The sequence below is a fragment of the Hemitrygon akajei genome, chromosome 15 (genome assembly GCF_048418815.1).
Source record: "Hemitrygon akajei chromosome 15, sHemAka1.3, whole genome shotgun sequence".
NCBI classification, from domain to species: domain Eukaryota; kingdom Metazoa; phylum Chordata; class Chondrichthyes; order Myliobatiformes; family Dasyatidae; genus Hemitrygon; species Hemitrygon akajei.
The window spans coordinates 76980338-77006918 of record NC_133138.1 but is presented as its reverse complement, the minus strand read 5'-3'; the positions used below and the strand labels follow the sequence as shown (position 1 = coordinate 77006918).

Here is a 26581-nt window from a genome sequence, read left to right as displayed (position 1 = left end):
TCAATGGAGCAAAGGTGCTTGGTGAAGCAGATTCTCAATCCGGTGCTCCTGGTGTGGCCTCCTATATATCAAGGAGACCCAACATAGATTGGGAGACAGCTTCGCCGAGCACTTTTGCTCCATCCGACACAAGAAGCAGTAAGCCGGAAAAGAAGGAAGATGGTGCAAGAGCCTCAGGACCCACACCATCAGGTTCAGGAACAATTTTTACCCCTCAACCATTAGGCCCTTAAACCAGAGGGGATAATTTCACTCACCCAATCACTGAGCTGTTCCTACACCTATGGGCTCACTTTCAAGGACTCTTCATCTCATATTTGATAGTTATTGCCTATTTATTATTACTTCATTTTTTCTTTCGTATTTGCACAGTTGGTCTTTTGCATACTGGTTGTTTGTGCATCCTGTTGGGTAGGGTCTTTCATTGATTCCATGAGATATGACGTACCTCTCACAAGGCCACAATGACTATATCCATGGTCAGGCTAGGCTTCTCCAAATTCCATCTAAAAATCTCATCTAATAACTTGCCAAACACTGAAATAATTATACTCACTGGTCTACAATTCCCAGGGTTATCCCTACTGCCTTTCTTGAACAAAGGAATAACGTTTGCCCTCTTCAATCATCTGGTAGGACTCCTGTGGCTAGTGAAGGTACAAAGATAATCAAAGGTATAGCAATCTCTTCTCCCACTTCAGAATAGCAACCTGGGATATATTCCCACCCTGCCTCAGCCATTCATTTATCCTAATGTTTTTGAAAAGTTCCAACTTATCCCCTTTCTTAATGTCGACACGCTCTAGCTTATAAAACTGCTTTACGCTGTCCTCACAAACGTCATTGACACTCTCACTGGTGAATACTGAAGCAAAGTATTCATTAAGGACCTCTCTTACATCTTCCAATTGTTTCCTCTTATCCCTGATCAGTCCTACCTTCACTCTACACATCTTGTTCTTCATGCTTTGGAATTCCTTAACCTTACTCTCCAAGGCCTTCTCATGCCCTCTAGCTCTCTTAAGTCCATTCTTAAGCTCCTTCCTGGCTCCTTGTAACTCCAAGGGCCTGTCTGGTCCTTACTTCTGAAGCTTAAAGTAAGTTTTTCTTTCTTTTGTCTAGATGTTACATGTCAACTATGGTTCCTTCATCCTACCATTCTTCTCATCTCAATAGGGCAGACCTACCTAGAACTCCATGCAAGTGCTCCCTGAACAACCTCCACATTTTTATTGTGTATTTCCCTAAGTACATCCATTCTCAATTTATGCTCCCAAGTTTCTGCCTAATAGTATCATAATCCCCCTTCCCCCAGCTAAGAAAAACTATATGGTAGGAAATAGTACCTTTGTGCACAAAATAGCAATGCCAATATCAGACGAAAGTGGAAGCTAGTTGGTAAAACAGCAACAGTACCAAAAACATAAGGATATTAAGGTTTAAGTAATTATTGGCAAGGGAATAAAACATAGAACAGTACAGCACAGTACAAAGCCATTGTACTAAAGTTTGCTGAACTTTTGACCTAATCCAAGATCAATTTAACCCTTCCCTCCCCATAACTCTCCATTTCTCTTTCATGCATGTGCCTGAAAGGCTCTTAAATCTCCCTGATGTATCTGCCTCCACTACCACTCCAGGCAGTGTATTCCAAACACCAACCATTCTATATGTGAGAAACCTACCTCTGACATCCTCCTCCTACTTCCCACCAATCACCTTAAAATTATGCTCCCTCATATTAGCCATTTTTGCCCTGGGAAAAAAATGTGCTTGCTGCTCACTATCTACGCCACTTATTTTGAACATCTGTATCATTTCTCATCCTCCTTCACCTCAAAGAGAAAAGCTTTAGTTTACTCAACCTATCCTCACAAAACATGCTCTTTAATCCAGAGATTAGCAGGGTTACCTCATGGCCCATTACTAATAGAGGCCAACACAATATATGCCTTTTTAACAACCCTACCAACTTGTACAGCAACTTCCAGGGACTTATGGGACATGGACCCCAAGTTCCCGCTGTTCCTCCACAATGCTAAGAATCCTGCTGTTAACCATATACTCTGCCTTCAAATTCGAACTTCCAAAGTGAATCCCTTCAAACTTTTCCAGATTGAATGCTATCTGCCATTTCTCAGCCTGTTCTGCATCCCACTGTAACTTACGACAAATTTCTGCACTATCCACAACACCATCAACCTTTTTGTTGTCTGTAAAACTTATCAGCCAATTTTTCCACATATTTGGTATATGTGTATATAGTGTCATTTAACTAAACTGAGGCATTTAGATGAACCATTTAAGAAGAATGCACAGAAAAAGTAGTGAACTACATTGTGCACATTCTAGTTGAAAATTACAATCCTTTCCATTCTTTTCACAATTAACTCAATAGATAAAACACTATTTCAACCTTCAAACAGTTGTAATTAATATATGCTTAGATAAATTTTTGATGTATAAAATAGGACTTAGCTATTGGCAGTAAAGAATCTGAGACCACATGCAGATCCAGTTAAGAAACAGACCACTAAAAAATGTTGTTGCAAATGACAAATAAAAGGTAGCCCAATCAGTATTCATTAAGTTGGGTCAACAATGCAAGTGTTAGCACTTGAAAAAGTATGGCACAATTAAAAAATCTTATTTATACTCAAAGGAAAAAAAACACACAAAAGCTAACAAAATTGATGTCTCAACTCGATAAGCTTAGAATATTTGGGACACTACCTGATTTGGTGGTAGGTCCTTCAAATAACAAATAAGGCAGCTTCTGATGCCAAGTCCAGATTTAGCTCAAAATATATCCACTGTGGTTAAAAATGGCAGAAATTCAACGCAAGTCACAGAATGCAATATTTTGAACAATTTTTTTTAAATCCAGTTCCACAGTGTACATCATTAATATTGCCCTCAGGTTTCAAAACTTATGCTTGACTGGCAAAGCAGTAGTAACATAGTATGTGCACACTGACAGTTCTCAAAAAACAAAATTCCAAGCGAACGTGATACAAAATGGGAAATAACCACTAAATCAAGTATAGTTCACTTCAAAACAATAAATCTAAGGCATAAGATCAGAAGTTCTTTACAACTTTAAACTCTTACCTTCACAAATACGATCGAGACGTGCTCGCTTTACTTTGTGTTTGTCCATAACAGGCACAGACATGAGGTCAGAGGTCAGCACCAGGATGACTGAAGGTGGATTAGTTTTGTATCCACACCAAAACTGGAGACAGACATCAAAATTCACAGGTTTCAATATCCCAAAATCTCCTGATGGCCTGTTTTGTTTTAAATAAAAGATAAACATTTATATAATCTCTAGCAGAGGTAGGATTTCCACTGCCTTCAGTTCCCAAAGGCAGTTCAGCCAAAAGGCATTTTCAGAGCACCAGGTGACATCTTTATACAAAAATGATAACTCCCCCCATTATGCTGCAGTACTCACTCATTCCGAACCTATCCGCTATTTGTCCAATTCCCAAAGAATATGCAATAGAATAGTAGCATTTATGTGCTATGTTAATGTACTTGCCCTTTACAAAGAGGCACATTAATAAGTGTAACCTACATCCCTAGTTGCCAATCTAGACAGATAATACAACCCAGAAAAATCCCAGTTAGTATTGTTTGCCCAGGTAACAATAATTCTGAAGTGATTTACATCGCATGCTGAGTTGACCCTCCATAAACTTGAGTTCATCGACAACTCTGTTGCAAAAACTAACTCAAAGGCAGGACAGGAGTGATTTTAGGACTGAAAGGCAAAGATCAGTATGGTTCTACAGGGCTTAGCACTTGGTTCCTTGATGACAATTCTACAAGACAAGTAAAATGAATACATGACACTTTTGCCTCCTTCCTGTCAACACTTTCAGTCAGTCCTCTACTTAATATTTCCACTCTGATGAAAGGCCTTCAAACCAAAATGTTAACTGTGCTTAAAGCACAAAACACAAGAACAGGTAGGTTATGCTTGGATACAGCACTCAGACCACAGAAGAATGCACACATTCGTCACATTGAAGGAAAGATGTGATTGCCCTGGAAAACACAAAGTAGATATACTACTATGTAGAATCAGAAAACAACAGCAATCAGATTGGATAAGTCTGACTGTCCTCTTTAGAAACAAGGGGTGGCTCAGGGGAGACTTAATTAAGGTAAATAAATTAGTGAGGAGCCTAAACCTAGTTCCCGCAGCAGAGGGTTCAAAAACCAGAGGATATTGATATAAACTAGTTGGTAGAATCATTAAAAGGGAAAATAAGGAAATATTCTTTTCACCCACATGGTATCATGTGTTTGGAATTCACTAGCTACGAAGATGACAAAGATCATATGCTGCTGTGCCATTGAAGAGCAGGGCTAGACACCCAATGCCGGAAGGTAATTAAAGTTTGGTAATGTTTCACCATGATATACTTATTACTCCTATGCTTACCAACACTGGCATTGATTTTCCTAATCTGGCAACATCACAACTTTATATCTGGTATTTTCACATTCTAATTCTCCTATGTCCTTCCTACCAACAAGTTCCTGTTATACAATTTTCCATGGTTTTCCAGATACAACTTTGATTAATGTCTTATTTCCTTCAGTAACCAATAGTGACAACTTCCTTCTTCTAAATTCTCTTTAAAATTTACTTCTGAGCATACTTTTGACATCTGTCCAAGAAGCCCTGGTATTAATTTTATCTAATACATCATCTTTGTCTGAACTCCTGCATATTTCTCAGGACTTTATAATAAAAATGGAAGCTATTATCTAAACACCCAAGAAAAAGTTTTAATTTGAAACCAGACAAGGGGGACAGATAAACTGGAACCATCCTAGACTTCATCCATAACAATCATGTGCCATTGACCTTCATGTGGTCACTGTAAATCAGAATGATAATGTGCTTCACCAGAAATTTCAATAGGTAGCTGGCACTTCATGTTGGAATTGCTATATTCAGAAAGTTCATGTGCAATCTAAACAACTACTTCAGGAAGACTCTCCCAGAATATTTAAATTTGTCAATGCTTGAACAAAGAACTGTCCATGCTTCCACACTTAGTGTCAATAAAATTTCAACACTCCTTTCAACAAAATATTGATTTCTTACACGAGCCAAACCATTTTGAACAATGGCCTAGTGTATTTTTTTTTAATTTGTAGACTCAACTAAAAACTGTGGCAAGCTATTCAACTAAACAGGAACAATATAGCTACACCTATTCCATCACACAAAAACTCAAAATAGCTTCCACTGGTTAGGAGGTAATTCTAGCTAACTCTTTTCTCTGATTTCAGAAAGATTTGCTGGGACAGACAGGAAACACTGAGTTTAACACAGAGGCTCTGGATCTTCTTTGACTCAGATGTGCTCCTCCTACCTACAAACTACTTTGTCATAGCTCCATTACCTTTTAGAATACAACTGATTTAAATCTGGAGTATTACATACAAACTCCTGAAGGAACTTGGCAGATCAGGCAGGATCTATGGAGATGAATAAATGGTCCAATGTTCAAGCTGAGACCTATATCAAGACTGGAAGGGAAGGGGAAAGAAACCAGAATAAGGTGGAGGAGTGGGAGGAAAAGGAGTAAAAGCTAGTGGGGGGGATGAAAGAGGAAGCTGGGAGGTGACATGAGAAAAAGGTAAAGGGCTGAAAAAGGGATCTGATATGAGACGAGAGTGGACAATGGGAGAAAGGGAAGGAAGGGCATCAGAGGAGGTGATAGGCAGGTGAGAAGAGGCAAGGTTGGAACCAGTGTGGGAAATGGAAGTGTAGGGAAAGAGGAGGGGAAAAATTACCAGAAGTTAGAGAAATCCATGTTCATGCCAAAAGGATGGAGGCTATCCAGAAGGAACACAAGACGTTGCTCCTCCAACCTGAGAGTGACCTCATTGTGACAGTACAGAAGGCCATAGACTGACAAGTCAAACTGGGGTTTAGAATTAAAATGGCCATTGAGAAGTAAATCCAGTGTCATTGGAGGAACAACCATAGCTTTGGGAACTTGTTACAATGAAATAAACAAGGCTGATCTTCTATGGTGGTGATGGCTTTGTTGGATTTGCCTGTATTTTCCATGAATATCTCAAGCCTGGGCCCAGCAGAGGCCAAAACAGTCTTTTACTATGCCAACCATGCAGTTGGCTGCCACTGGGTTGGAGAACCCCCAATGTCCAAAAGACAGAACTTAATTCCCAGCTCTATACTGAAAATTTACCTAGCGAATAGTCAATCAAAATATAGTAATTGACATCAAACTCATTTTATACAAGGAATCATAGCTTACATGTAGCAAGCTTAAAATCTGAGAATAGAATTTAAATGTTAACTGACAAGAGCGCATGAAGTTGTTTTATCCCCCCCCCCCCCCCCCCATATTTTCCCATCTTTCCAAAAGATATGCTCAATGACTAGATGGAGCCTTGTAAATGTAGCCTGGATCTCTCCTCCCCCTCCCCTCTTATGGGTAGGCTCTTACACCATACAAATATATGCAAAGCAGCAAACCCTTGCCAAAAACTGCAGCTATTCCTCACCATAGTTCTGAAATCCAGGAAGTACAACCTTAAACTGTCCAGCCACTTTTCCCTGAAATTAACCAACTGAATCTCCTTTGGACTGCCTCCAATGTTACTATATCATTTTTGAGACTAGGGAGCCAAAACAAGAGTAGCTTCATCTATCACAAGAACTTCAAAACATATAGTGAAATGAGTTGTCTGCATCAACGACCAACATAGTCCGAGGATGAGTTTCTGACGCCCATATAGCATGTCCACAACTTACTAATCCTAATTGGTAGATCTCCTGGAATGTAGGGAAATAACTGGAGCACCCAGAGAAACCCCATGCAGTCACAGAAAGAATGTACAAACATATTACAGGCAGCTGCGGAAACTGAACCCTGATCTTCCGATCACTGGCGCTGAAGTGTTGCGTTAACTCTGTACTACTGTGCTGTCTTCATGCAGTGACTATGCACAATATCTGCCTTTTGATTCCTCTTACTGAAGTGAATTACCACTTATTTCCCACATTAAGTTCCATCTGGCAAGCTTTCGCCCAATCTCCATTCCATTGCTGAATCAATGTCCTCATCACCAACTGGCCTTCAAATATAAACTAGAAAAATTATACATTTTATTCACTGAGATCATTGATGCAAATAGTAAGTGACTGAGGGTCAGGGACCCTTCCTTGGGATACTCTACTAATTACATTCTGCCAACCTGAAATAGAGCCAATTATTCAATGTTTTCTGTATGACAGCTAGTTTTCAATCCACCCTAAAACATCTTCCAATACCTTGGATTTTTAATTTATACACCAGCCTTGAATATGGCACCTTGAGAAAAGCCACTCTGAAATCTAAAGATTATGTCTACAGATTCCCCTCCATTAATTCACCCAGTTACATTTACAAAGTCAAGCAAATTTGTCCATCATCATTTACCCTTTCATAAAATCATGATTAGTTAGATAACACACCAGTGGTCCCAAAATGGACGATACTGCTCCTGGGGGGAGGTGGGGGTGGAAGCTTCTAAGGGGTCAAGGGGCATGCTCAGTAGTGGGGGAGGGGGAGCTGAAGGATTACAGGCTTAACTCAAGGAATTACTTAATAAGCATTTGATTCTCAGTGCCTCATAATTGATTACAATGATCACCTCATCTGTTGCTGACCCACTGTTCTCTTAGACTTTGCTCAGGGTGCATTACAGTTGTTGCAAAGCACTGTAACATTGCTGTATTTGCTTTATAATGATAAATCTGGACTGAAGAATTATTGCTGTGCACTACTGTAGTACAGTGTTAGCTACTACGATTCCCATACTCTAGTCACACAGTGATGCAATTCTGGTGAATTGAGGTATGGTGTTCAATGGGGTAATTTCGGAATTTGCCCTTTTGAATGGTCATAACCACTTTTCTACAGTCCACAGCCCAACTGAGATATCACAGTCCTATTTTATTTACCTTCAGGCATAGAATCAGGTTTTCAAAGTTAATTTATTATCAGAGTGCATATATATCCACCATATACAACCCTGAGATTAATTTCAATAAATCTATACAATAATAACTATAACACTATCAATGACAGACTGCCCAACTAGGGCATTCAACCAGAGTGCAGAAGAAAACAAAGTGCAATACAAAAAGAATAAACAATTATAATAAAGAAATAAGTAATAAACAGAGAATATGAGATAAGAGTCCTTGAAAGTGAGTCCATTGGTTGTGATGAAGCAAGTGAAGTTGAGTGAAGCTATCTACTTTAGTTCAAGAGCCCGATAGTTGAGGGGTAGTAACTGTTTCTGAACTTGGTGGTGCTGAGTCCTGAGGCTCTTGTATTACCTTCTTGATGGCAGCAGTGAGAAAAGAGTATTGTCTTGGGTGGTGGGGGTCTTTGATGATGGATGCTGCATTCCTGCAACAGCATTTCACGTACATGTGTTCAATGGTGGGGAGAGCTTTACCAGTGACGGACTGAGCCATATCCACTACTTTTGCAGGGGTTTTCATTCAAGGGTATTGGTGTTTCCATACTAGGCTGTGATGCAGCCAGTCAATATACTACAATCTATAGAAGTTTGTCAAAGTTTTAGATGTCATGCCAAATCTCTGCGACCTAAAGTAAAGGCACTCTCATGCCTTCATTGTAATTGCACTTGCATGCTCGGCCCACAACAGGCCCTCTGAAATAACAACACCAAGGAATTTAAAGTTGCTGACTCTCTCCACCTGATTCTTCGATGAGGACTGGCTGACGGACCTCAGTTGTCTTTCTCCTGAAATCTATAATCAGCTCCTTGTTCTTGCTAACATTGAGAGGTTATTGTCGTGACAACACTCAGCCAGATTTTCAATTACCCTCCTGGATGCTGATTCATCACCACCTTTGATTTGGCCTATGATAGTGGTGTCACATGCAAAGTTGAAAATGACATTGGAGCTGTGCTTCACCACACAGTCAGAGGTGTAAAACGAGTAGAGCAGAAGACTAAGCACATAGCATTGTGGTGCACCTTTGCTGACAGAGATTGTGGAGGAGATGTTTTTGCCAATCCAATCTGACTGGGGTCTGCAAGTGAGGAAATTCAGGATCCAATTGCACAAGGAGTTATTGAGGCCTAGGTTTTGGAGCTTAATGATTAGTTTTGCCTGAGCTATTATGATGTCATAACTTTCCACTTTATTGATCACTGTGTTTGAGGTTGGACTTAAACAATAGGCAATTGCCCACTGTTGTTAACTTTTAACAAAAATGGCAGCAGACCAAATGAAAAAGTGCAGACAGAATAATGTGGTGTATCTGAAATATGGATTTATACCAGCAACAGGCAGACAACAGTAGCCAGTGCATCTGTTGTATGAAAAACTTTTTTCAAATGAAGTAATAAAACATTCCAGGCTTTGACCATCTGAAGATATGACACTGATGAAGAAAACAGATCTTTGTGATCTCAGTCGCTCTGTGAAAACTTTCAGAGAAAGAAAATAGTTTAAAACATATTTATCAGCAATTCACAAAACAGTGATGGTTTGCATGCTTTAGATAACATGTGGAAATCTGGAAAGCCCCACATAATTGGAGAAGAACTGATTCTACCAGCAGTAAGGGAGGTTCTGAGTACGGTTTTGCAGAAGTCACAAAAGCAAATAATTGAAGTGATTCCACTCAGAGAAAACTTTGTTCAAATACGAACATGTCTTAGTGTCTTAGAATGTGTAAGGTGGGAAGACACATTTCGCAACATATTTAGGACAACAGAATTTGCTTTGCAATTGGGTGAGTCAAACTTTGCTTTTTGGTTTTGTTCACTAAAGCATGCCTCAGGAGTTATTTGCAAGGTGACTAGAAACAGATTTAAAGAGGGAGTCAATATTTCGAGTTGCTGAGCAATTTTTCCAAAGAGAAAATCACTCTGCTCACCAACAGATGGGGCACCACCATAAGGTTATTACTTTCTTGAAAAAAGCTGTACCTAACATATTTACCATTCACTGTGTAATTCACAGACATTTAGTTGTTAAAAAAACCTGTGATTGGCAGTACAAATCATTAAATACTTTTATCATAGCAGTTAGTAAAATCAAGTCCCTTGCCATTAATTGACCATGTTGAGAACTTTGTATTGAGAATGATGAACAACTTGAAGGCTTGCTGTTGCACAGAGAAGTCAGATGGCTCTCAAAAGGAAACCGCCAATACTGTCAGGACTGGAAACAGCTGCATCCCTCAGGCACTAGGCTTCTGAACTCCTTGCCACACCACATTTGAAGTGTCACTGGATAACTCAGACAAGACATAGTAGATTTAGGCTATATGGCCCATCGAGTCTGCTCTGCCATTTAATCATGGCTGATCTTTCTCCCCCTCCTCAGCCCCACTCCCTGGCTTTCTCCCCATAACCTTTGATGCCATGTCCAATCAAGAACATATCAAGCTCCGCTTAAATACACCCAACGATCTGGCCTCCACAGTTGACTGTGGTAACAAATTCCACAAATTCACCATCCTTTAGCTAAAAAAAAATTCTCCACATCTGTTTTAAATGGATGCCCCACCATCCTGAGGCCATGCTCCCTTGTCTGAGACATCCTTTCCACATTTACTCTGTCTAGGCCTTTCAACATTTGAAAGGTTTCAATGAGATTCCCCCTCATCCTTCTAAATTCCACTGAGTACAGGTCCAAAGCCATCAAACATTCCTCATATGATAACCCTTTCATTTCTGGAATCATCCTTGTGAACTTCCTCTGAACCCTCTCCAATGCCAGCGCATCTTTTCTTAGATAAGGAACCCAAAACTGTTCACAATACTCAAGGTGAAGCCTCACCAGTGCCTTATAAAGCCTCAGCATCACATCCCTGCTCTTATATTCTAGACCTCTTGAAATGAATGCCAGCATCGCATTTGCCTTCCTCACCACTGACTTGACCTGCAATCTAACCTTTAGGGGGTTCTGCACAAGGTTTCTCAAATTTCTTTGCATCTCAGATTTTTGGATTTTCTCCCCATTTAGAAAATAGTCTGCACATTTATTTCTCCTACCAAAGTGCATGACCGTGCATTTTCACTTGCCAAACGCCTGCTACTTCTCTTAATATGTCCAAGTCCTTCTGCAGCCTAACCGTTTCATTAACACTACCTGCCCCTCCACAAATCTACATATCATCTACAAACTTGGCATCAAAGCTATCCACTTTATCACCTAAATCATTGATATACAGCATAAAAAGAAACAGTCCCAACACCAATTCCTGCGGAACACCACCAAGCACTCGCAGCCAACCAGAACAGGATCTTTTTATTCCCACTCACTACCTCCTACCAATACTTTAACCATGCCAGTAACTTTCCTGTAATACCACAGGCTCTCAACTTGGTAAGCAGTGTCATGTGTGGCACCTTGTCAAAGGCTTTCTGAAAGTCCGCTGTGTGCATACATCTACTGATGCTTCTGGACACATCATCAGTGATGTTCCTGCAATCATCGGGTGTTTCGGGTCTTTCAACATCATACACCTTCCTCCAGGTAACCCAGCCAGGGCTGATCAGACCCCAGCTTGTGTCCAGATGGCTAGCTACACATGACTCCATGGCTCCCCTCTCTTGAGCCACAGCCACCTTGAGGCCCTCTCTATACAAGGGCGGGGATGGGGAATTTCATTGAGACCCATCAAATATTGAAAGGCCTCAACAGATTGGATGTGGAGGGGCTGTTTCCTATGATGGTGGAGTCTACAACTAGAGGACACAGTCTCAGAATAGAGTGATGCCCATTTATAACAGATGAGATATTTCTTTAGCCAGAGAGTGATGAATCTGTGGAATTCAATGCCACAGGTGGCTGTGGAGGGCAAGTTAGTATATACTAATAGCAAAGGTTGAGAGGTTCTTAATTAGGCAGGGCATGAAATGTTACAGAGAGAAGGCAGGAGTTTGCAGCCGAGAGAGAAATGGATCAGGCATGCTGAAATAGTGGAGCACTTGATGGGCCAAATAACCCAACTCTGCTCCTATATCTTACTGTCTTATTTAAGTGCAACACTGCCGTTGCAACCTTTTCCAATTTCCAAATCTCTGAGTTGGAAGAGAAGTAATACCAGATGATCTTCAAGTATACTATGTGCTGCATAAAGACATGTCAGAGATCTCAGAATCTTTTTTTGAAGGAAATTCCACATTGGGTAATGAATTCATTCTTGAACACTTGTAATGAAAAATTAACAGGAAGGATGGAGAAAGAACCAAACTTGCTACAAAATAACTGAGCTGAAGCTGAGGTTCAAAAAACAATCTCATCAAGACCTTTGGTTGCAGAAAGAAATCTCTGGATGCTATCCTGCACTGTCGAAAAAGGTCACAATCCTCTTTATTGCCTTTTCAACATCATATTTAGTGGGGTATAGTTTCAGTGCAGTTGCCCAACTTCTTCCAAAGCAACCAAACAGACAGCAAATTACTGATCTGAGTGATGTTCAACCCAATGTTGAGAAACCACTATCACGGCACATCCATCCCATTGAAAGGTGAAAAAGCAATAAAGTAGTGAATAGTTTGACGATTAATGTATGCCGTAAAATTGCTGATGAAAGTAGTTTTTACTGTAATTGAATAAGTTTATTTGCAGCTTTAAATAGATTTAAAATACTTTTTGCAACTACTTGTCACTTCTTTGAATTTGCAGTTCCTATTTTCTTTCACTGCATTAGGGGTGCAGTCTGGAAGCAAAGGGGGTGGTAACCCAAAAAGTTTGGGCACCACTGTTAGACTAACTGGCCTGCAGTTTCCTACCTTCAGCCTTCTGTACTTTTTGAACAGGGTATCACATTAATTGCTTCCTAATCTTCCAGTATCCTCCCTAAATTCAGCACGGTCTCAATTTTCAACCAAAGAACCCACCAACTCTGCAGTCATTTCCTACAAAACCCTTGGAATCAAGCCATCAGGACATAATGACTGTCCTCAAATCTGAGACCCTCTCTTAAATGTTTTATTCCTTGCGATTGTGATTTTTTTTAAAAATAAAGTTCTTTGTTATTTGAAAGCAGCCCCAACATTATCACAGGCATTTATACAAGACCATAAAGGCACTGGAGCAGAATCACACCATTCGGCCCATTGAGTCTGCTCTACCTTTCCAACATGGTCGATTTATTATCCCTTTCAACCCCATTCTCCTGCCTTGTCCCTTTAACCTTTGATATCCAGACTAATCAAGAACCAATCAACCTCCGCTTTAAGTATACTCAATGACTTGGCTTTCACAGCTGTCCAGGGGAATAAATTCCTGCTTCTTCAACACTACCCACCTCTTAAACAATCTTTCTATCATCTGCAAACTTGACCACAAAACCATCAATTCAATCATCCAATTCATTGACAGAAAATGTCACTGTCCCAACTCCAGCAGAACACCACTAGTAACCTACAGCCAACCGGAAAAGACCCCCTTTATACCCACTGTTTACCACCTGACAGTCATCTATCCATACTAGTATCTTTCCTGTAATATCATGGGCTCTTATCCTGTTAAGCCTCATGGTCAGCATCTTGTCAAAGGCCTTCTGAAATACCAAGTAAGTAACATCCATTGGCCCTCCTTTGTCTATCCTACCTGTTATTTTCTCAAAGAATTCTAAGGAGGGCTAAACTTAGTCAAGATAGCACTAAACGGCAACTCTTTTGCTTACATCTTTAGAAACAGTTCTATTTCCATCTTTAATATCTCTATTTTTCCTTTTCTGGCTTCTTTCGAAGATCCTGACCTGGAGTTACACGCTAACTATGGTTCTTTGCGGGAATGGGACTCGCTCTCGGGGTGTCACAACTGGCTGTTATCCGACATGCCAAGAGTGCGGCCTAAGAGTTCAGCTTGCTTCTGGGGGCCTAGGATCTCGGGGTTCTGGAGACGGGTAGATCGAAGGTCGGTATCCTGGATCAGTGTGTCACACAGACCTGAGATCTTTGGGCACAGAGCTTGGAAAAAGCGACGCAACGTACTTTTAACATCGTAAACCAGTGAGTTGTTTGTTATGTCTTCCCACTTGCTGTGAAACGAGAGGGGAGACAGAGAGAACCTGTGGCATGTTGAATAGGTGAATGCATAGTCTTTGGAGTACTGCATATCTGTGTCTTTGCTTTGCTTTTGCTGCATGCCTGAGTGCTTGGTGGTGGGTGCCCATGCTTTTTCTTTGCTGGTGGGGGGAAGGGGAGATCATTGCTTGCTGCCACTTACACATGTGAGGGAGGAGAGCTGGGGGGACATTGGGGTTCTAATATTTAACTGCCATTCATTCTTTGGGGAACCCCTCTTGTTTCATGGATGGCTGTGAAGAAAAAGCATTCCAGGATGTATATTGTATATATTTCTGACATTAAATGTACCTTAATAGATTTGTCAGGCAAGATTTCCCCAAGGACTGTTGACTTTGCCCTACTTTATCATGTTCCTCCAAGGACTCTGAAACCTCAACCTTAATAATGGACCCAACATCTTCCCAACCATTCCCTTACTTCTGACTCCCTTCCTTCTTAAGGAAGAATGGACATTTGCAATTTTCCAGAATCTAGTGATTTTTGAAAGATCATTACTAATGCTTCTACAATCTCTTCAGCCATCTTTCAGAAATTTGGGTTGTAGTCCACCTGGTCCAGGTGACTTATCTGCCTTCAGATCTTTCGGCTTTCCAAGCACGTTCTCCTCATTAATAGCAGCTGCACTCACCTCTATCCCGACACTCTTGAATTTATGGCATACTGCTACTGAAGATTGACACAAAATACTTCAGTTCGTCTGCCATTTCTTTGAGCCCTCCCCCCCCAATCACTGCCCCTCCAGCATCATTTTCCAGTGGTCCAATATCCATTCATGCTTCTTTTTTTAATTCTTTATATATATGAAAAAAAGTTTGGTATTCTCTTTTATATTATTGGCTAGCTTACCTTCATATTTAATGTTTTTTCTCCTTATGGCTTTTTTAGTTGCATTGTATTAGTTGCTAGAAGTTTCAAATAACTTTTGGAACAGCATATACACTTACTTTTGCTTTTACGCTGTCTTTGACTTCCCTTGTCAGCCACGGTAGCCTCATTCTCCCTTTAAAATACTTCGTCTTTGGTGTGTATCTATCCTGCACATTCCAAAAACTTCAGCCACCGCTGCTCTGCCACCATCCTTGACAGCGTCCCATTCTAATCAACTTTGGCTAGCTCCTATTTCATGCTTTTGTAATTCCCTTTATTCTGCTGTAACACTGATACTGCTGATTTCAGCTTCTTTCTCAAACTGCACGGTCAATTCCATCATATTACGACCAGTGTGTCTGCAGGATTCCTTTACGTTAAGATCCCTAATCAAATCTGGTTCATAACTTAAAACCCAATCCGGAACCTCACCCCCCCCCCCCCCCCCCCAGTGGGTTCAACCATCAGCTGCTCGAAAAAGCCAGCTCGTAGGCATTGAACAAATTCCTCCTTTGGATCTAGCACCAATCTATTTTCCCCCTGAAATCTACCTGCATATTGAAATCCCCAATGACTATTGTTTAGCTCATTTCATGAGATCGGCTGAAATAGCAGCCTTCCTCTGCAGCTGTCTTATTTCCCCCAATTTTCCCCTGTATCTTCTTACCCTCACATTCCCAACCTACCTCCCACCCCCCCCCAAAAGATTCTAACACTCACTCACCTATGCAATAACCAGTCACCACTTAACCTATCAATCCGCAGTTCTTCAGGATGAAGGCAGAAACTGGAGAATCCGGGGGAGCCCACACAGTCACAGAAAGAACACACAAGCTGCATGCATGTATTCTCATTTTTCCCCCAGATTCAAATTGTTCATCCAGATGAATCCCAGCTGTGCCCCCATCTTATTCTAAAGGGTTAAATACTACACATTGTCCCAAACCTCCCTATAAAACTTGGTAATTAAGCAGCAGGTATTTAGAATCTAGAACTCACTGGCTAAAAGTATGGTTAATCCAGTGTCAATTGTAATAGTCAAAAGGGGATCAAGATAAATATGGAGGTAAAATGTTACAGGACTGCAGAGAATGGATTAAGTGGGGGTAACTAGATTGCTCTTCAAAAACACAACAAATTTGAGCTTAATATTATCAAAGTATTATTACATTTTAGGAGACCATTATCAATTGAAATGCAACAGCTTCAACCTTTTATTGAGTACAAGCAGAATCAGTTATCAATAGCTTGCCTCAAACTCAAGAAAAGTTCTACACAGCTAAGATACTGAAAATTATTGAGGTAAGTAAAGTCATTGGAGAAGTTTAGTGCAGTCAACTGCACTAAAGATTGCAGAATGATGAGAGTTGGGAAAGAGATGTTTTGCGATTTTTTTTCTCTTAAATTCTACTGGGTTTCTAGTAAAACAGAAAAGTGTAGGATAGTAAGTTTTTGCAATGAGAATCATTTGACCTGCATTTCCTAGGATCAATTCATCACCAACAGCTACTATTTAAACTTCTTATTAGCAGTCCTTTAAAATCAATAACAGCACTTACAAAGGGTGGAAAAGACTGGTTGTAGCTAACCTTGTTTTCTCCACCATAACATACAAATCAACAATACTGTACATTGCTGGCTGGTCTGCAATGTTATCAATAACCCTACATGCAAAACTTGACATTTCAGAGAAATGCAAGGGTTACCTCCCCAGCCCTTGGCATTTAAGGTTAGGTTGCAATCAGACACTGAGCGCTACTGAGAACAGGAGCATTAGAGCGAAAACCATACCCAAGAGCACTGTTTTTCCAAAAGGGCCAGTGTATTTCAAATCAGCAATTCGCATCACCTTCAAGGGCAACAAGCAGTATGGGGAATAAGTTACTTTTAATCTATTTTCTGATGAACAAAAATTGGTTCCAGGTCAAAATTTGCAAAAGTCAACCCATCTTCTGGGACCTTACCACAAACTGCATATGCTGCTATTTCCATTTCCTTGCCTGACCACCGTTGCAGGTTGAAAATGCGCATTCATAACTTGGTGCCACATCTAATGAGAAGCTAAGTTACTGATACATCATTCTCTCCATCAGAAACTGTGTTCAGCACATTTTCCTCATTCATCATTTTCTGCTTAAGCCTTCATCAGATTTAGCAGTTTAGGGCTCTCCGAGCTGTGTACTCATGTTGCATTCTCTGTAAACTATACAACATTTAACCCCTGGCTATCCTAGTCTCTCCCATCACATCCTACTTAGGTGGCAATATTGCTAACCCAATACTGGTTCCAGGTTCCATATTCTCATCCTCTATCAATAAAATTCTAACCATTACCCATCCTAAAATGTTCCTGCTCCCAACTCATTAATTTCCCTGCCTTCACCTCAAATTTTTATTTACACACATTCCATTCCATCCTTGCCCCTCATGATATACAGCCATGCTAGCTTTTCTTAACTAACTGCAGTCATCTTTTAATCCCTCCTTGAAACCATTTATTTGACAATGTTTTTGGTCAGATCCAATTTTAACCCCTTAAGACCCAATGTATCTGATTACACTATAGTTACATATCTTGGGGTATTTTCTAACTGCAAGTTGCAATTATCAATCTACATGTGGAATAATGTAAAATTAGAAATTAATTCAACCTCCTGAGTTTCCCCTTCAAGACACTTTGGAAATAGAGCCTAGGGAGCTGTCTTGAAGTCAGTGACCCAGAAGATGAATTCAGAGTTTAGGTAAACAGCATAATTCAATTAATGAAATACACCACATCTATCTGATATACTAAATATATCCAGTATGACCATGCCCTTATCAGATTTATGCACATATGCAGATTACAGCATCAATGGATTGCTATTACCCATGCCTCTCCCAATGACCTCATTTTATTAACAGTTAACTGAGTACTAAATAAGCACAGACCAGAAAGAGCAACACAATAGAACAACTCAGTACTGCATATATTTTTCCCCCATGAGAAATCAACATTTTCTTACAACTAATACAGCATTTGAATCTCAAGATGCTCAAGGTCAATCACTGACATCTGTATTTGATGGCATATTTTCTTATAGTAAATGTACCAGCTATGTGGACCATATAATTGCCTCAAAACCTCAGATCATATAAAAAACAAATATTTTTCACTTTCCTTAGAAAGAATACCACAATACACTTTAGGTTCCTGTAGCAGGCCAAATGTCTATTTCCAAATGGAACTCAAAGTTCAAAGGAAATTATCAAAGTGCACATGTATCACCACATACAATCCTGATTATTCAGTAATAATAAATCACCTCGCCCACTCACAGATAAACATGCTGAACGGAGTCACTGCCTGTCCTCATTCTCTACCCTGTGTATTACATCTTTGCAACCAATTGGATGAAGTGATGAGTTTCAAATGATTGCAAATCCAGACTACCAATGTGGTACAGTTCTGAGGAAGCACTATTGTGTAAGTAGTACCATTATTTACATCAGCCATTGAACTCAGCCCACCTGCTTTTCCGGTGAATGCAAAAGCATCCAAAGCAGTATTTCACAGACACACAAGTGCTTTCCAGCATCCCACCCAACAGGTCATCTAATACCCACCCACTGCTGTTTTGAGGGATAAATCACCTTGTTATACATAGAACAACAATGGTTATACTTTTTTTTGGCCGTAAAGCAAATTGGGATAACTCAAGGGCACAGTGGATGCACTCAAGACTCTTCACTAAATGGTCCACTCAATCTGAAGGTATGTACAGACATTAAATTGGGTAAGTTCTGCCCCAATCACTGAATTTCATATTTTCACCTTCCGGCTGTACTGACAATGACACCATTTGTTACATTATTTCTAGCTATCTGAGAGGGAATGGTGTTGATTCCTCATTAATACTACTGCGCTGAGGAGATTTTCCAATGCTGTTAAGCAGGTGCTCGAAGAACACTTCAAAGTATCATTTAGTGAATAGTTACGTAGCACAAGAGTTATAACATAGAATCAGCAAACCATTGGTAGAATCTACATTAGGCACTGCCTCAAGAAGGCAAAATCTATCAAAGATCCCCACCATCCAGACCATGCTATCTTCACATATCAGGCAAGAGGTACAGAAGCACCAGGTTCAAGAACAGCTACTTTCCTTCAGCTATTTAGTTCTTGAACCTACTGGCACAACCCTAATCACTACCTCAGTGTAGCAATACCATGAACACTTTGCACTGCAAAAGACTGTTTAAATTATGTCCTTTCTTATAAACTTGCATGTAATTTGTTTCACTTGTGGATGTTGTTGATCAGATGATATTGTGTGTGATGCTTTGGTAAGAAAGTTTTACATTGTACTTATGCATCTGACTTTGAAAGTGTTTTCTTTCTCATTTTTTGAAATGCAAAACTTTTTTTTCTAGTTCAAGTCCTCAGAAAGAATCCAAAATCTGTCTTTGTGCTCTAAAATAGAAATACATCAGCAATTGTAATCAAACCAATGCCACTTCACTTGAATCAAAACTCAACACAGATCATAGATTATAAAGTCTGCACTGGTACAAGGCCAAAAGTATCGAAAAACAAGAAACCTGGGGAAGGACATATGCAAATCACTACAATACTCATTCCCAACTGAAAATTTAGTGATAAAAGTGTGAATGTATAAACAAAAAGAACATTTTAAATAATATACGCAGTTAAAAACTTCTCAATTAAGTCAAACTCCCATACAGCTAGAATAAGAACAGTGGAACATGGTGGCTTCTGATGTGATATTTAGAACCAAAATTTGGCAAGATCTAAATTTGTTAACTTTTATCTGTTCTACCGAAGATGGGCCAGCGAACGTTCAGATTCTCGATAACACTGCATTAAACGAGGAGGGCATAGAACCGAAACCTTACTCTTACTCCCGTTAAAAATATGACAAGCATCTCGGACAGCTGCGTTTATTAGTTACCTTAATCTCCTCTTTTCACAAAAAGTACTCCAGCTCCTAAACCATGCTGCTTCCTGTTGACTCCCACAGCGAGGCTGTTCCTACCGGAAATACAGAGAGGGGGGGGAGAAAGAGAGAGAAAATATAAATAAATAATAAAGTGCGTTGCTGCTGCCGCTGAATTCATTAGCTTTCTGTAGGCCAGACCCGAAGTGCTGGCCGGTAGCGGCACGATCCACTCCGCTGGCCCTCACACTCACATTGATCAGTAAACTCCACAATCACACTCCGTACAATGTTGCCGCTCCGCACATCCAAGAAACCCCCACGCGTGACGACACGGCTCGGCGCTCTGACGTCACCGCGCCCCGTCAAGCTCCGCCCCTTTCCCTGCCGGCGCTTTTGAACATGGAAGTTGTTCCTTTCCCGTCGTCGGGCGCGGCCAATCCGGGCTGGCCACTGGAATATGCCCGCCGCTGATTTATTTTAAGGCCTGAATGTGCACCGACGGTTCATTTCGGTCTTTTCTAATCCCGCCCTCAGCGCTAATTCTGCGGCTTGAGGTGCTCCGTGTCTCGCACCCGGTCTCCGCTGCGGCAGCGCGGCCTTCGCCACGCCCGGCCGGTGCCCCCGTTCTCGTGCTCACCTGTCAGCCAATCGTAGCGTGGCTTTCCGCCTGCTCGCGCTCTCGCCGTTGGCCTCGCGGTTCCCGCCCGTGTCGCGTGGAGCGGGTGCAGGAGGTTGGGAGAAGCCCCGCGGTTGTGTGTGCTGCTCCGCTCATAGGAAACAAACAATTCACAAGGATATTTCAGTGATGGGAGGCTGAATAAGCTGAAACTGTGTTCTTTACAGTGTGAGGTTGACCTTTCAAATGTTTGTAAAATCATGGGGGTGGGGGGTTGCATAGAGAAACTGGATGTTCATGGCCTTTCCCCCCCCCCCCCCCCCCCCCCCCAGGGTAGGGATGTCTAAAACAAGAAAGGTGAGGGGGGAAAGATTTAAGAGGGATCCGTTGGGCGGCTTTTTCAGAGAAGGGGTGAGATTTCGAAACACTGAAATGCATCAATTGTATTAGCAACCAATACTGCCAAGGGTCTGATGAGGCCACACAGTCTGGCGCCAATATAACTTGCCCCATAATGCTCTCAGAACAACACCTAACACAACAAAACAGAACATACCAAGAGATAAAAGATTAATAGCAAAGCAAGCCCTGTACCTCGATTATATGGAATGAGCTGCTAGAGGAAGTCGTGAAATTAGAATGTTTAGAAGGCTGGAATGTGGAACGAAAAGGTTCAGAGGAATTATTAACCAAATGTAGGAAAATGGGACCTGGGTCAGCATAGATGAATTTAGTTGAAGGGGCCTCCTCTTCTTCTGTGTAACTCCACAAGTACAGCAGGGAAATTGAGCAAATTTCCCTTAATCAGGGTTTGGAATCATGAATAGCTGCAGAATAGGCTGGTGAGTAATGCTATCCTGGGTGAGGAACATTGAATAAGATGTAGGAATATCAGCACAAACATAAATGGAACAGTTTTGAAGTGTGCAGGTGAAATGAGTGTTGCTTTAGTACTTAGCAGGTCAGGCAGTATCTGGAGAGACAAATAGAGGCCAACAACCTTTCATTTGAACTGCATGAGGTGTTGCAAGCAATGAAAAGGTTCTTGTAAATAATTGGTTAAGGTGCAGATGAGAATTATGCTTATTCTCTAAAAAAAAAAATGAATACTTCAAGCCCGCCTGCAAAGATGCATGAAAACTTTGGCTAATGTCTCTTACAAAAGACCACATAGCACTCCCTGAACTTTTCTGCAATGTTTCAAGTAGATGTGATCAATCATTGGAAGGGTTTTACCTGTGATGTACGAGGTGGAATCCACTACCTTTTGTAGTATTTTCTGCTGAAAGGCTTTGAGATAGAATGGTCATCAGAGTGCCTCACTGTAATCAGTGGGGAAAGGAGCTCTCACAATAGTAGAAGGCACGTAATCATGTAATTTTGGTGCTGAATAGTGTGGGAAGATTCTGAAAAGAGAAACTTGGAGCTTGGTGATATATCTTTCTTGTTCCAATATTTCAATGTCTAATATTCCTAATTATCTGAGAAATGTGATAATGAAAAAAGCAGCAGGAGATTAGTCTTGTCCAGTAATGGACAAATTATGAGCACGTTTTGACTCAACTGCATGAATAAAAGATGAAGTGATGATGGGTTAACAAATTAACAATGGTGCTGCCCGTAATGGCTTTCAAATTTTATAGCACTCAAAACACTGAGAATATAGATATTGGTAGGCATTGTGTGGGACTCTGCGGCAAAAGAATACCAAATATCTTGTCCAAAGGTCATGTACGACAAGGAATTTCAGGGAAACACATTCATATCTGGTTCATAGTAGTTTCATGAAACTATTTGCTATATGAGGGGTGATTGATAAGTTTGTGGCCTGAGGTAGAAGGAGACAATTTTAGAAAACTTAGCACATTTATTTTTCAACATAGTCCCGTCCTACATTTACACACTTAGTCCAGCGGTCGTGGAGCATACAGATCCCTTTGTAGAAGTCAGCGTCTTGGACCTCCAGAAGAGGCCCACAGCAGGTGTGATTGATAAATCCATGGCCTAACATAGAAGGAGATGAGTTATACAGCTCCCGTTACATGAATGAGCAGTTCAACTCAGTGATTATGCAGAACGTTTGAAGTTAATAACATCTCCTTCTACCTTAGGCTACGAACTTATCAATCACCCCTCCTATATAACAGGATTTGCCAATGACATCCTGATTTTTAATTTCTGACTATTAAATATGTGGAAAATAAAACATCACAGTGTGGGAGGTGACATTGGCCCGAGTAAAAGGTTGGCTGGTGCGCTGATAACAGTACCACAAATGTGAGATTTTCTGATTTGTAAAATATAACGAGATTGATGCTGAAGTGTAAACCTTTACAGTTTATATAAATGACTGATTAAAGGGCTGAAGGTATAGATGTTAAATTTTCTGATTTCATAAACATAAATAGCAGAAGATATGAAGATGATACACAGGAATTTAGATAAATTAAACGAGTGGGAAAATGTCTAACGGATGGAGAATAAATGTGGGAAGATTTGAAAGTGTCCATCTTGACAGTGAGAATAATAAAGCAGCAAAATAAATGGTGATAGACTGCAAAATTGTTGGGTGTTTTTTCATTTCCATAGATGCTGCCTGACCTGCTGAGTTCCTCCAGCATTTTGTGTGTGTTGCTAAAAATTTAAGAAAGCTGGATGAAATGAATGGAAAAGTAGGGAAATGATGCTTCAGTTATTTAGGATATAGATGAGACCCCACCTGGGGTATATCTAACAAAGATGCTGGTGCATTGAAAACACTTCAGGAATGTTTACTGGACTATTATCTGGAATGGGCAGGTTCTCTTAAGACAGTAGTTTGGAAAAGCTAGGGTTGCTTCTGTTGGAGTTGTAAGTGTGAAAGGAGTCTTGTGTAAAATACGTAAGATCCTGAGGGGTCCTCACAGTGTGAATGTGGAGACAGTGTTTCTCCTTGTGGGCGAATATAGAACAAAAGGCTGGGAATTAAAGATTGCCCATTTAATCCACAAATGAGGAAAAATCTTGGTGAACAAGGCCAAGACTACCACTGTTCTTTGGGAATAGAGCTGAGGTTACAAATAGATCAGTATGACCTTATTAAAGTACAAAATAGGCTCCAGGAACTATGTGATATACTATTCCTAATTTATGTTTTCATATTTAAAGAAATGGAAATTCATTATTGCCACAGGTTGAACAATATTTTTAACAATAGCTTTGCCACTACAATCCATATCTAGTCTAAGTTTAAAGTAATGGAAGAAATTGCAGAGTGCCATGCAATTTACCATGTAAAGCGGAACTTCTTCCCTTTGTGTAGTTTTCTTTCACATTGTTTCGGACCTAAAAATAGTGCCGATGAGGTCTGCACAGAATAACATGTCATGTAATATATATTATAGCTAACAGCTAAGAAGGATGCCAGTTCAGGATGTACTATAGATTAAGAGTAGTCAAACAGGATACGCGCATTCAGAACCATAAAATCTGTGGTCTTATCCTGATTGTATGCTCTCTGTTAGGGCTCATCCTTTCTGATAATTAAAGTGCTATCATTTTAAACTATTAAAAAAGGGAACGATGAGCAAACTGCCTTCAGTAGCTGAGGGAACAAGACAATCAAAAGATAGAAGATTTAGAAAATTGGTCATGAGTAGTTGAATAGAGTTGTGAGGCCATGGTGTGATCCACAATTACGTTTTTATAAGTAGTCATGTCTTTCTCTTAGATGGGCCTCAGCCATCTAAGAGAAAATTATTTTAAAATTCCAAGCTAAACAATGCCAGGTATTCGGGAGCAACAATAGATAATGCTAATGCAAGTAAATACCAAGATATTTTTCTCATCTATTTTTAACTTTTACTGCATGTGGTAATCTCAGACTAATTCCAGCATAATGGGGCAGGGAAGCATTGAAAATTAGTTTAAACCTGAAGAAGTCATTTTTATCCAGCATCAGTGTCCCATAACATCTCAAAAACATTTTTTTAAACATCGGTTTACTTTGCTTCTTTCTCTCCTGTTACAGAATAAACATATGAATGACAGTATGAGATTTATGTCTTCTAATCTATTACCAGGGTCAGTGTTGATAAGTGACCTATTCTAGGTATCTGACCTTGCCCAATATCCCATAACACCTAAGTTAACAAAATTCTATCTAAGGTTTATAATCAACAGTGTTTGAGGAAGAAGGTTCCAATCTTCTGATACTGTGTGCTTTCTAACTGCTGCTAAAAGGCATGGCTTGAATTTTTAGACAATGCTGCTCTGAACAGTACCCATGATGTGGCTAAAAATTAAAATAGGAGATTGGAAATGTGTATCAAAAGGGCAATGTTATGATAACATGGGGTTTTATATTGGGAAAATCAGGTTGGTGCTGATTTTGGAGACCATGAGAGAGAATATGTAGAATTTCTATGAGATGGCTTTTTAAAGCAGCTTGTGGTTGAGCCCACTAGGGGATCCGATATTCTAGATTGGATTTTGTGTAATGTACCAGATTTGATTAGGGACCGTAAGGTAAAGGAACCCCCAGGAGATAGTGATCATAATATAGAATTCACCCTGCAATTTGAGAGGGAGAAGCTAAAGTCAAGGCATCAGTATTACATTGGAGTAAAGGGAATTACAGAGGCATGAGAGAGGAGCTGGCCAGAGTTGATTGGAAGGAGACACTATCAGGAATGACAACAGAGTAGCAATGGCTGGAGTTTCTGGGAGCATTTTGGAGATGCAGGATAGATACATCCCAAGAAGAAGTGGTATTCTAAAGGCAGAGTGACACAACCATGGTTGACAAGGGAAGTCAAAGCCAACATGAAAGCAAAAGGGAGGGCATATAATAGAGCAAAAATTAATGGGAAGTTAGTGGATCAGGAAGCTTTTAATAACCAACAGAAGGCAACTAAAAAGTCATGAGGGAAAAGGTGAAATATGAAGGTAAGCTAGCCGGTAATATCAAAGAGGATCCCAAAAAGTATTTTCAAATATATAAATAGCAAAAGAGGCAAGGGTAGTTATTGGAACACTGAAAAATAACGCTGGAGAGGTAGCAATGGGGACAAGGAAATGGTGGACAAACTGAGTAAGTATTTTGCATCAGCTTTCACTGTGGAGGTCTGAGACTGTTAGGGGCAAAAAGTGCTTGGGAAGCTGAAAGGTCTGAAGTCACCTGGACCAGATGGACTACACTGCAGGATTCTGAAGGAGGTAGCTGAAGAGATTGTGGAGGCATTAGTAATGATCTTTGAAGAATCAATAGATACTGGTATGGTTCTGGAGGATGGGAAAATTAGCCGGAGGATGGGAAAATTAGCCAGAGGGTGGCAAATCTGGAATTCATTGCCCCAGGGAGCTGTGGAAGCCAGGTCATTGGGTATATATTTAAGGCAGAGGTTGATCGGTTTTGATTAGTCAAGGCATGAAAGATTACAGGGAGAAGGCAAGAGAATGGGGTTGAAAGAGATATGGATCAGCCACGATCAAATGGCACAGCAGACTTGGACTGAATGGCCTAATTCTGCTCCTATGTCTTATGGTCTTCTTATACCCCTAAGGAAAAGATACATTTTCTACCTAGCATCATCCTTCTTACTGTCCAGAAAATGTCAATCCAATCATCCTTTTGCCTTTTAAAGTCAAGGGAAATCAACCTGCTTTGTTTAATCTCCTTGTAATTTAACATTTGGTGTCCAGGCATTCTGATAAAGTTAGTTCGCAGTCCCTTCAAGATTACTGTGAAAGATGTGCTGCCCAACTCAAAATATTCTTGTTTATATTGTTCAAGAGGAAAAAAGTAGAGAAGTAATCACACACAGCTGAAGCCTTGTTCAGACTTGCCATATTACATTGAATTATAAACAGCTCATTTTTGCTTCGAGTTTTATTCTTATATTTGTCATTAGCAAAATTATAAAGCTAAAGCAGCTCTCACCCACAGCACATTCAAAAATGTTGAAGGCTTTGTACTGCTGATAGGGTTTGATGGAAGACTTAATGTTTGATACACACAAGTAGGGGAAATCATATGTAAATAAAC

The 26581-nt window shown here is 40.3% G+C and overlaps 1 protein-coding gene across 3 annotated transcripts in view; it reads right to left on the bottom strand.

The window, feature by feature from the left end:
• Nucleotides 1-20550, bottom strand: part of LOC140739488 (C-terminal-binding protein 1-like) — a 118565-nt gene extending 98015 nt beyond the window's left edge. Inside the window, exons 1-3 of one of the 3 annotated variants that reach the window (XM_073067840.1) lie at nt 20192-20550; nt 19953-20032; nt 3112-3235 (exon numbers count right to left, since the gene is read on the bottom strand). In XM_073067840.1, the coding sequence (XP_072923941.1) occupies nt 3112-3175 (64 nt within the window). In that variant the 5' untranslated portion in view covers nt 3176-3235; nt 19953-20032; nt 20192-20550. Of the gene's footprint in view, nt 1-3111; nt 3291-19952; nt 20033-20191 lie in introns of all 3 variants that reach the window. The other 2 variants (XM_073067839.1, XM_073067842.1) reach the window with 2 other exon arrangements.
• Between the last annotated feature and the right edge of the window lie 6031 nt (nt 20551-26581).